The following is a 12898-nucleotide window of genomic DNA, read 5'->3' on the forward strand; positions in this document are numbered from 1 at the left end:
TATGGAAATATTCTCATCAATCATTTTCTGTCTGACCATGTACTGAGACAAAAAGGTAATGGGGAGTATTTAGGCTACAACTAGATATTACACAGAAGTTGTCCACTTGTCATTTTAAACAAAAACTATAAAGAGTTTGATAGATAACCGAATTAGGGAAGATTGCCTTTAGGTTTCATTGTTACTAGATGGTCTAAACATATCTGTTTTTCATCTTCATCCACTGAAGCTTGGTTGAGACACGGAAATGAAACCCTGTGAATTTAGAGACTTGCTCTTAGGTTAGTAGACTTGTAATAATCTTAGAATTATTCATCCGTTTGTGGATGAAAGTGTTCTGAAGGTGCTTCTGTCCAGTTTTAAGGAATCCCATCTGCTCTTGGACAATGGTTTTTGTGAATCACATGGCTTACTAGAGTTTCACAGGCCAAATTCCTGTATGTCAATTCAGAAAGATTTTAGATCCCACCCCCATTTAGAAATGAATTTGTTCCTTATTATAGCAGGCTACATTAAGTAAGGCTGATTTGCTAATACCTATGCATTCTAAGCAGGACTTTCAACTGGGTCAGTTTTCTTGTCTTGCTATTAACTGAGTGATCAAACTGTATAGAATTTGCCTGTAGATCATAGGTGGTGCACTTGTCTCCATTCAGATATTATTCAAGTTCCATGATTGCTCATCATTCCTTGACAGACTGACTAGACCTGATGGGAGCTAATGCCCAACAATACCTGGAGGCCCAGGAGTTCTCCAGCCCTGTGGTCAGTTTAGTATCACAATGGTTTTGCTTAATTTTCCTGAAAAATACTTATTGGTCAAAAACTCACTGGCTGCAATCCATTAGTAAACTGCATCTAGAGGAAGCTCACTGAATCAATGGAACTCATAGATGAATAATCAATCAAATCCCCACTGATTCAATGGCCCTACTCTTGTGACTTCCTTTTGGGTTTTAGTAATTGTGTATGGTGTAACTTTTGCTCACATATACACATCCCTAGTTGGATAATCTGGATATCTGTCTTTTGTTTGGTGAAGGATTGTAACAGCTGATTTCCCCTGTCTCAAAACAGCTGATCACTGGCATTCAGTATATCTAACTAATGTTTAGACAATCCCAAGTGATGTATCAGGCAGCGACGCATACACTAATATTGTGCAGTTGTAGAGTGGACAGAGTAGAGATGTATCCTACTTTTAACTGTATTAGCAATCTGTATACATATGGATTGGCAGATCCTAGGTCTTTAGAAGATAATAACATTGATAAACAATATGGTGAAGCAGGCTGCCTGACTATATAAGGTCGTGTGTGTGTGTGTGTGAGAGAGAGAGAGAGAGAGACAGATCTCAGGCAGAGATTGAAGAAAATGACATTGGATGTGGGGCTCCATTCTCATGGTTTGGATATTGATACTGGAAGCTAAATGTCAATTTAGAACGGACAGAAATCAAGGCAAAACAGTTATGTAACGGCAACTCTCAGGAGTAATCATAGCATCAGCCCTGGCAGTAGGTTTGCAAGTCCCTGTTAGCATACTTAGCCGGAAGGATCTGTCCAGCTTGGCAAATGTACATTAATTGGTATGACCTTAATCCAAAGAGACACAATGCTGTCTACATAGGTGAGGTAGTGGCAGAATATTAATGAAACTTGACTTTACAGGAAATATTACTTGCTATGCCATTCAGTGGAATGTCCAAACATATTGATGAAAATGGAGTTAGTAAAAATGTGGAAGGCAACACACTTCTGTTTCTGCACCTGGATAGATGAGGTGACTATGTGGAAGACATTCTAGGTACAGGTATATGTATAGATTTTGGTAGCAAGGAAGATAATTTCTGCTCCAGCACACACTTAATACACAGTTTTCTGTAGTAAGTAATCAGCATGATACATATACCCAGATCAATCTTAATTTATATACCCAGGAGAACACAACCCAATTAATAAGATTTTTTTTAAAAAAAAAAACTATGGAAAATATGCATTAAAAAAAACCCCCACACTAGAACAAAATATGTGCAATAATGCATGCAAGTAGTCATAAAGTACTTAGATATTTAATTATAACTTTGCTTCTTTTGTCCAATCAAGCATCAAACAATTTCAGTAGAATAGCAGTTTGGCTTTGTTATAAGAGGTGGCACAATGTGCCATTAACATCACAAGAAATATCTACACCTCAGGGAAAAATCATACTTCACACTAAGTTAGATTTCAATGTACAGTATCAGAGTTGATTGTAAAAATTGTCTGTACTCAATACTAAAAGCAAAAATTGAACTCTTCAAACACACTAAATAGTATAAAATTGTTGAATAGCTATCTGCTAACAATCTAGAACCCATCCTGTGCAGAGTAAAATTCTAGAGTTTTGTATTTATGCAGCTTTAAAGCTGAACCTTTTCACATATTGTGCAGGCATTTGGGTAAGATGATAAGTCTGAACTGGATTGGTGGTGGGGGTGTCCCTTTAAGAAAACTTTAAGTTTAGCTCTTTGGCTTCGTAAAACTGGAGCCAAATCATAACCCCACATCCATAATGTAAACCAGCAGTTAAGGGGATTATCACAGGTGGCGTGTTAATTCAAACATGTTTATTTTCATCACTGAACCCTCTCACCACTTGTTTATGTAGAATGGATGGTGCCCCACAAAATGTTCCAGCTACTTTTGTTGAAAAATAAACAGTTGGTTTTCAGGAGATTTTGGAAAAGATGAAAATTCTGCTAGGTAACATGTTTGCAACTAAAACAATTTTTTGATACAACCGCCAGTGTGGCTGTTGTAATAAGGTGTGCCAGGAATCACATTTAAGGAGACATGAAAACCACATGTGGCTTGTATTTTTAAAGCATCCCTATTTCTACAGTGCCATCGGAGAATATAAATGTGTCTGAGGACTTGTCCAGCCAGAGCATTTGTTCCCTCTGCTTTTTACCACTTAATACTGGAGGAGCATCCAATTTACTAGGATTTATCTCCAATAAAGACAAAATTAAGATAGATCATTCTCTTTAAAATGTCTCTTAAGACAAATTACAGGAATCCACTTCCTTTTTTTGGTTTATTTAAAAATTGTTTTTGAGTGCCAACTAGAAAGCTTGCACCAAAGACATGAATTTCAATAAAATCCCATAGAATTAAACTGTCCTCAGACAAAGTGAGTTAAAAATAAACCCTACTTTCTGAAGAGATAAATGCACACAATTTCTCAGAAAAAGCTGACTATATGTGGATGGTGGGGAGAGTGCCACTAAAGTTTAGACCCTGTTTTATTGTGGAGAGTAACTTCTTTGTCTGGAAGATCCTTCAGTGTAGTTTTCTTGAGCATCAATTGATGTCCATACACATTATGTAGAAATGGGCAAATAGGAAGTCTTTAATGAATAGACATCAAGAAGAAGTGGCAAGAATACACAGAGGAATTATTCCATAAAGATCTGGATGTCCCGGACAACCCAGATAGTATGGTTGCTGACCTTGAGCCAGACATACTGGAGAGTGAAGTCAAGTGGGCCTTAGAAAGCATGGCTAACAACTAGGCCAGCAGAGGTGATGGCATTCCAGTTGAACTATTTAAAATCTTAAAAGATGATGCTGTTAAAGTGCTATACTCTATATGCCAGCAAGTTTGGAAAACTCAGCAGTGGCCAAAGGATTGGAAAAGATCAGTCTACATCCCAATCCTGAAGAAGGGCAGCGCCAAAGAATGCTCCAACCACCAAACAGTTGCACTCATTTCACACGCTAGCGAGGTTTTGCTCAAAATCCTCCAAGGTAGGCTTCAGCAGTATGTGGACTGAGAACTCCCAGAAGTACAAGCTGGATTTCGAAGGGGCAGAGGAACTAGCGACCAAATTGCTAACATGCGCTGGATTATGGAGAAAGCCAGAGAGATCCAGAAAAACATCTAAAGCAAAGCAAAGCAAAGTGTGCTACTTATATACCGCCTCATTGCACTTCAAGCACTCTCTGGGCGGTTTACAAGTTAGTTATGCAGGCTACCCATTCCCACCCCAGCAAGCTGGGTACTCATTTTACCAACCTGGGAAAGATAGAAGGCTGAGTCAACCTTGAGCCAGCTACCTGGGATTGAACCCCAGGTCGTGAGCACAGTTTTGGCTGCAGTACAGCAGTTTAACCACTGCGCCATGAGGCTCTTATAAGATCTACTTCTGTTTCATTGACTGCACAAAAGCCTTTGACTGTGTGGACCATAGCAAACTATGGCAGGTTCTTAAAGAAATGGGAGTGCCTGATCACCTTATCTATCTGCTGAGAAATCTATATGTGGGACAGGAAGCAACAGAACTGGGTATGGAACAACTGATTGGTTCAAAATTGGGAAAGGAGTACAACAAGGCTGTATATTACTTCCTGCTTATTTAACTTGTATACAGAATACAACATGCAAAAGGCTGGACTGGATGAATCCCAAACTGGAGTTAAGATTGCTGGAAGAAATATCAACAACTTCTGTTATACAGATGATACCACTCTGATGGCAGAAAGTGAGGAGGAATTAAAGAACCTCTTAATGAGGGTGAAAGAGGAGAGCAGAAAAAATGACCTGAAGCTCAACATCAAAGATCATGGCCACTGGTCCCATCACCTCCTGGCAAATAGAATGGGAAGATATGGAGGCAGTGACAAATTTTACTTTCTTGGTCTCCATGATCACTGCAGATGGGGACAGCAGCCACCACATTAAAAGACACCTGCTTCTTGGGAGGAAAACGATGACAAACCTCGACAGCATCTTAAAAAGCAGAGACATCACCTTGCCGACAATGGTCCGCATAGTCAATGTTTTTTCCAGTAGCGATGTATGAGAGCTGGACTATAAAGAAGGCTGCCCTATCCATTCTAAAGAAATCAACCCTGAGTCCTCACTGGAAGGACAGATCCTGAAGCTGAGGCTCCAATACTTTGGCCATCTCATGAAAAGAGAAGACTCCCTGGAAAAGACCCTGATGTTGGGAAAGTGTGAAGGCAAGAGGAGAAGGGAATGACAGAGGATGAGATGGATGGACAGTGTCATCGAAGCTACCAACATGAATTTGACCCAACTCCGGGAGGCAGTGGAAGACAGGAGGGCCTGGCGTGCTCTGGTCCATGGGGTCACGAAGAGTCGGACACAACTTAACGACTAAACAACAACAATGAATAGACTTGGGAAATGTTGTGTATTTTTCTAACCAAATATAGTGGTGCCTTACTTAACGATTGCCCCATTTAGCGATGTTTTTGCTTAACGATGGTTTTTTTAAAAGAATTCTATGGGCGATTTTCGCTTAGGGATTTTGGGACCATGCTTCGCATAGCGAATGCATTTTTAGGTCCCCTGTTTCGCTTAATGATGTCCGTTGGGCTCAATGCATTTCAATGGGGGAGGAAAAATTCACAAAAAATTAACGAAAAGTCCGCAACTGTTTTAAATGCTTGGGTTCATTAGAGCACCTTCTAAATCATGTGGAAACCTAGTTTGGCTTTGTTCTGAGTCTTCGTTAATTTTTTGTGAATTTTTTTCTCCCCCATAGGAAACAATGGAGCTGTCAAAAGTTGGGCTCCATTGTTTCCTATGGGGGAGAAAAAAAATCACAATAAATTAACGAAGACTCAGAAACTGTTTTAAATGCTTGGATTCATTAGAGCACCTTCTAAATCGTGTGGAAACTTAGTTTGGCTTCGTTCTGAGTCTTCGTTAATTGTGAATTTCTTTCTCCCCCATAGGAAAGCATGGAGCTGTCAAATTTTGACAGCTGTCAAAAGTTGGTGGGGGGAAAAATTCAGCAAAAATTAACGAAAAGTCAGATCAAAGCCAGATTAAGTTTGCACCCATTTTAGAAGGTGCACTAACGATTCCAAGCATTTAAAACAGTTTTTGAACCTTTGAAGACACACTTAAATTTGCAAAAATGGACATCGCAAAACCATTGAACTGCATTGAATAGGCTTCAATGCATTCCAATGGAGGAAACATTGTATCGCTTAACGATGTTTCCTATGGGTTTTTTCGCTTAAGGACGGCAATCCGTGCCTATTAACCAGTTTTCAATGCATCTCTATGGGAAAACGTGTTTCACTTAATGATGTTTTCCCCTAGCGATGTTTTTTTGGAACCAATTAACATCGTTAAGCGAGGCACCACTGTAAATGCAGTAGGACTGCAGTATACATGAGGAATTGGTTCCAAGCTGCCCTACAGATGCTTAAAAATGCAAAAAATATCAAATGATATATATTGCATGGTTTCTGACTCCCTCTAGTAGCCAGATCTGGTAAATTCATCCTGGAAATATATATAAATACACATTTCTGAGGTTTTTTATTTAGTATTTTCAGGCAGAGGATAAATGAATCAGCAGATACTGATCCCATGGATAGAGGGGCCGTACTCTACCTCTAATTCTAACCTAATCATGTGGTAATAGTTAATGGCACTAATTTACTCCCTTTATAAAATTAGTACTACACTGTACTACACCTATGTGAATGCTCCTCCTTCTAAATGGTTTCATACATAGAGAAATGTAGAATGCCTTCTTCCTGACACACTCATTTTCTATGTGTAGGTTTTTCCCCCCTTGGGTCTTCTACAAGACTACAAGTCCCCCTTGGACTTCCACTAGGATTCAACAGGAATACAGTTAGGAATAACTATCCCATAATTGCTACAGTTTATTTAGACAAACAAACAAACAAACAAATAAATAAATAAATAAATAAATAAATAAATAAAGGTAAAGGTTCCACTTGACATTTTTTATTCCAGTCATGTCCCATTCTAGGGGGCAGTGCTCATCCCGTTTTCAAGCCGTAGAGCCAGCGCTTGTCCGAAGACAGTTTCCGTTGCCACGTGGCCAGTGTGACTAGGAAACGCCGTTTTACCTTCCCACTGAGGTGGTGCCTATTTATCTACTCACATTTGCATGCTTTCAAACTGCTAGGCTGGCGAGGAGCTGGGACAAAGCGACAGGAGCTCACTCCATCGCGTGGATTCAATCTTATGACTGCTGGTCTTCTGACCCTGCAGCACAGGCTTCTGTGGTTTAGCCCACAGCACCACCACGTCCCTCCACAGCGCCAGTATTTCCAAAATGCTTACAAAATGTTATAATGACTGGAGAATTGAATTATCTTCTTCAGTTCTATGTGGAAAACAACCCACTAGGATACCAAAGTTATCAAAGTTAATTCTGTCTCCTGCACTATAACTTTATAGACACAGAATATGTTTCACAGGGGATACACTAAGGAGCAGCCTTAGGACAGACATCAGCATGAACTGCACTGCTTAATGAAAATTTTTAAAGAAGCTAAGGAACTCTAGCTAGTGTAGGACTGACTTCCTAAATCAATCTCATCTTAAATATAAGAGCACTGGCCAAATTTTAAAGTACACAATTATTGGAACAGGGTAGAAGATGATACAATGGACACACTGTATTCATTGCAGTCTGTTTCTAAGCTTGAACATCTGAGCTCAAATACTGTCTTCAGCAATTCATTGATTTTTATAAAATACTCTTTGAATTGCACCTCCCATGATTCTCCAAAATGACAAATTTTGTACTTCTTGTCTAATCTGGATGTCTTGGGTGTAATTCTTCCTAGCAATAGGCCAAGAATGGAAGTTGTATAATGTTATAGATGGTACATAATAAAGTGAAAAACTGCAAACAATTTTTAACTGAAAAACTAGAAACAAAAAGAATCAAAGATGCACAAAGAAAGATAAATGAGAAAGCAAGGATGTAACACCCCAACAGTCCAATGAGTCCAGGATCATTTAACTTGCCATAAGTGCTCCTGTATCTTCCACGCTTGTGTCGGGCTAGTTAGTCATGTGCATAACCATCAGTGTGCTACTATTCAACCTTAACCACTCACTTCTTTTTCTTCTAAATGATAAATCAGATGAAAATGGTCTTCTTACAAAACAAAGGATGAACAATAGTGAACAATAAGGATCTGAGAGGAAATGCCAAGCTTCAAATGCCAAGTGCTGAAATCTAGCACTTGTTTCATAGACAATCTTTAATCACTTCACTTTGAGTAAGATCTGCTAAAAATGAGCATGACACCAATGAGTATGATCTAGCCAAAGGGAGAAATCTAGAATCTGAGGTCACACAAAATAGGCCTATTTCTAGTTGTTACACATTCTATGTCAGAGTAGATCTTAACCTTTTTTTTCTCAGACTGAAAAATCTGATTATTCTCATTAAAAATGTGGATCTAAGCTGAGAATACCTTTTTGACAGAGCTTCTACAAATACTCTAATGTGTCCCATGGTGGTTTCAAAAACTCAACTTGGTAATTAATATATGCTTTGATCATTATTTAACAATTGCATTCTCCACTTTTTATACATAGTATAATCTTTCATCATGCATGAAAAAAATTAAGGCAGAAATATGTTACATTTCTGGACCAACCCTCTTCATATTTTCAATGTTTCAGGCCATGTTACTAGGTCTGTGCAAGATAAGAAAATGAGCAAAATAAAGAACAGAATATGAAGTATGGTGCAAAGATATGCTGATGCTGGCAGTGCTTCAAAGTTTACACTGTGAAGCAGCAATAGTTCAGGAAGGATCATTCTGATAACCTGCCATTGTACCCAGAATCAGTGAACTGGAGTCCCTGCCTCCCAAGAGAAGAGCTAGCCTGTGTAGCTTTAGGCAAAGCTGAACAGTGCCACCAGAAGGGGGCTGTTAATCACTTCTGAGTATTTTATATCTCAGAAGCCCTGGCAAGGGCCACTGTTAAAGTTTGAATCGACTCGACAGCACACCATTATTATTACATAAAGTGGTCATTTTGTACTAAACCTATCACTGAGAAGTTGTGTAGTGCTTGTTCACAAGATATGAACAAATGACATCTACCATCAAAATATGACATTAACTCACCATTTGTGTCCAGATGCTATCTTATACCACAGGCTTCAAACCAATGGGTCATCAAATTAAAGTAATTTTGGCCGAATCCTCTTGTGAAAAACCATGCACACAAAGACTGGCAGTTCCCACATCCCCCAGCTGCACCTGTTTTCTCAACCAGCATGCAACTGGTCCACAAAGAACAGGCTGCCAGAGGGAGGGAATCACTTGTATAGTTATCCTTCCATTCAAGATTGACTCAACGAGATTCTAACCGTAGAATTCAGTACTTATTTCTGTGCAGTCCTAAACAAGTTAACTTGAAAGGAAATTACCCCAGATTCAGTGAGACTTGACTTCTAGTTACTGTCCTTAGGAAACTGTTTGTCTAAAACAGAGCAAATCTAGATATGCAAATAAATCAATGTTAGCTTCTCAATTCAATATAGCTGTACAATGACATGTGCTTATGATTACATGGTTGCAGTACAACTTGTGTCACCACCTTGCTGGGAGTTTAAAACTTCCATTCGTCCAGCCTGAATCGCCAATAATACAGGACACTGGAAGTTGGATACGGACAACATCTGGAGGGCCACAGTTGCCACTCTTGCTTTCCAGTTTTTAGGCAGACACTTAAAATAGCCGGCATATTTGCCTAACAACATAACGTATGAAGAAGTGCTCGCTTCCTTCAAAAATGTATTAGTGTGATTACTGTATAATAGAATAGTCAATACATGCTTGTTTAAGGTTTTAAGCTTACTAGAATTAATGTATATTCCAAATAATGCCTTCAACATACTGGACAATCACTGCATGATACTGCAATACTTTATTTGGGAGTGACAATGCCCCTTCATATTTTGCATATCGCACCCTGGAGATTCTCAGATCTAGCTTTAACTGACAATCGGGTCACAGAGCAACAGGTCTTTTTAGCATATCTGAAGATGTGATTACTACACAGCCTAAAGCAGGGAAGCTGCCATTGCCTGGTCTCTCAGTTCAGTGGCAGATATAAAGCTAAAGGGGAGCTCTCCAGATTGCAACCTAGCACCCTCATAGTTTGTCACTGAGAGGCTGAAAAGAAAAAGAATGCAAGTTGCTGTAATGCCAGGAAGGGAATGGCAGAACGACAGAAGTTAGATATAGGACATTTCCACCAAGCAAAAACAATGGAGAACAGATTCTCATTTACTTCTCTGATGGGCAAAATCCTCATTAGGGTATTTGTAGCCATATTGATTTCTACTAGTATTAATTTTTACATAATGTGTTTGTCATATCCTCCAGAAACTGCAGTCATTTCCTAGTATCTGGTCAATCTCTCACTGTATTACGAAGTTCACTTTGAATAAATATATCACCACATAAAAGAAATGGATGAAAGTCACCTTGAGAGGATTCTACCACATTAAAAATTAAAATAAGACTAAGAAGAATGTGAAGAAGTACTAAGCATTCAAGCTAATCTAACAACCATTTTACACATGACAACAAGGCAATTTTTGGTTTACCATCAAGTACACATTCAAGAGGTTGCTGCAGTCAATCCATTCTCAGGCTGCAAATGCATCTCTCACACTCACACCTTTAAGAATAGATATAAAATAACATCCTTGTTTGTTTAACCAATATTACATGAAGGTGTTACAGCCAAAAGCAAAAGTTTGTTTTATTTTTAAAATTATAGAAGTGTTACTCTAGAAACATAACCTGCAATAATTTTTCTTTCCAAATAAAATCGACAATTTGATATGACATTCACAATACCAATAGCACATTAAAAAATTTATTCTTGGCAACAACATGCCCCTCTTTCCACCCACCCCTAATAATTGGAGGTGGTGGTGGTGGGGATATGGAGCCAGGTTTGAAAGGGGCAGAGTTGACTCTGATGGAGATGGTATGATCTTGTTTACCTAGTGTCTGTGCAATTGAAAAAGAACAATGGGTTTTTTATCCAGAAGAAAACATTCATCACACATTTTCTTACCAAAATTCCTTTAAGTCTGCTTCATCAAGTCTTTTCCTGTTTCTCCAAGCTCATAAAAGAACAAAAACAAATGTAGCTCATTATTCTTGTTTCAGTCAGTCCAGCTGTCTCCTCTTGTCTCATGTTTGTTAGTCTCTCTTTCTCTCTCAATCATGTTTAAAATAGAATCAGCTCCAGGAGTTAGATCAGTCCATATTGATTTGTGCTTACTACCATACTTTGCCACAAAGATGTATTAATATGTGTACTAGAAACACAAAGATAATTTTTTAAAATAGTAACACATACAGGATTTAAATACAAACTTTCAGTAAAAAGCACATAGACAAAAAAAGACTTCTGTTCTTGGTTTGAAATTATCAGAAGAGAATTTGCCCCAGGCTGCCAATCTGCTGCTCCTGTCCGCTTACTGCTAACCAGAAGAGGCAAGGATGCTGGAGCACTAGCAAGTTTTCTGCTACTCGCCACCTGATCCTTTTCTGATCAAGTCACCATAAACTGCAGCTCCGAGGTTATGTGGAAGATTTCACTGCCTGCTCATAGGGTGGGGGTGGGGTGTTGCAATAAGAAGGTGGAGGTGGGTAAACCGGGTTCACTTGCGGAGACTTCGGCTGGACATGATAAGACATAGCCATGGGGTTCATCATAACACCTTCAGGGTCTGGGTAGTACGCCATTCCTGGCTGTTGGGATCCTGAAAGAGGAAGACATGTCAATACTTGGCACTCGTCTGCACTGCCATGTTTTAAAACTACACTGGGTGGTATTTGTAGTACTAATAGCACTGCATATATCAGCACACCTTAAAGGAATCTCAGAGTAAAACCTAGAACCCACACATAGAAAAGCAATATTTTAAATAAATAATATATCTGTCCTTGATCAACTGATGGGAAATTATGAAGATTTCTTGTCCTTTTCCAGCTTAAATATGTTATCTAATATAGATTAAGCTCTGCCTCGGGTCCGCTTGGGGAGAAAAGTGGTGTATTATGGAAAATGAATGGAATAGAATGGACCATCATCAATAAATAATAACTAGCTACATGCTTTCAAATTGATATCAGCAACTGAAACATGTCCTAACGTCAATTTACGTTAAGACATGTTCAGGACTGTGTGCACTGGCGGACCTTTCTTAGAATAAGTGATTGAATCTGTGTGTATCTCCAACTGTAGTAACATTGTTTAATAGGGATGATGGCCAGAGACTCAGTCCAATTCACAAAGTGTGAGCAGGGTGAAAATTTTAGCCCTGCAGCTGAGAAACAGGAAATGTTCCAAACCACATGGACTAATAAAACAAAGAATCAAAATACTGTCCCTCCCTCTGACACACACACATGTGAACAACAATTTATGGACATCTCTCTGCCTCTAAAACGAGCACCCAAGGTAGACCCTAATCTTTATTAGGTAACATTTAAAACAGAAAAAGACAAGAAATATCTACCATTTTCTATCAGTTGACTAAGATAAAGATCTTACTGTTATTCAAATGTTGATGCTAAGCAATACAATGCTATGTCTTCCTTGGCAAAGTTTTTATTGAATCCAATTTCATTCACTGAATTTTATGATTGGACCAGTAAACACTACCTTCCGTTTTAAACTTTTTGTGTTCTCCCGCCATGTCTCCCATCTTTTTTCTTTCCCAAGAAAATCATTCAGGATAAAAGATGGAATGGTTGCACAGTATCTTGTGACTGGTATCACTAGAGGTTGTGTGTTTGGAAGCACTTGCTAACTCATATACTGTATAGGCATACCTCAGTTTACAAATTTAATGCGTTCTCCGGGACATTACGTAATGTAAAAAATTCGTAAACCAAAACACGGATTGCCATAGGAACGGGGGTGGCGTTATAAACCTCTAGGCACAATGCATCCTGGGGAAACTTGCTTTGTACTGAACACATAAACCGAGGCATTATTTTCCATGGATTTTCCTTCGTAAACCAAAAATTATGTTAACCGAGGCATTCATAAACCGAGG

General features: G+C 38.9%; 1 protein-coding gene across 1 annotated transcript in view; it reads right to left on the bottom strand.

Moving 5' to 3' along the window:
* Nucleotides 1-10556: 10556 nt before the first annotated feature.
* The window catches only part of VOPP1 (VOPP1 WW domain binding protein), an 81904-nt gene continuing 79562 nt past the window's right edge, over nt 10557-12898 (bottom strand). The window contains exon 5 of the mRNA XM_020798408.3: nt 10557-11596. Within this exon, the coding sequence (XP_020654067.1) occupies nt 11415-11596 (182 nt within the window). The 3' untranslated portion in view covers nt 10557-11414. The remainder of the gene's footprint in view (nt 11597-12898) is intronic.

This window comes from Pogona vitticeps, chromosome 6 (genome assembly GCF_051106095.1).
Source record: "Pogona vitticeps strain Pit_001003342236 chromosome 6, PviZW2.1, whole genome shotgun sequence".
Taxonomy (NCBI): domain Eukaryota; kingdom Metazoa; phylum Chordata; class Lepidosauria; order Squamata; family Agamidae; genus Pogona; species Pogona vitticeps.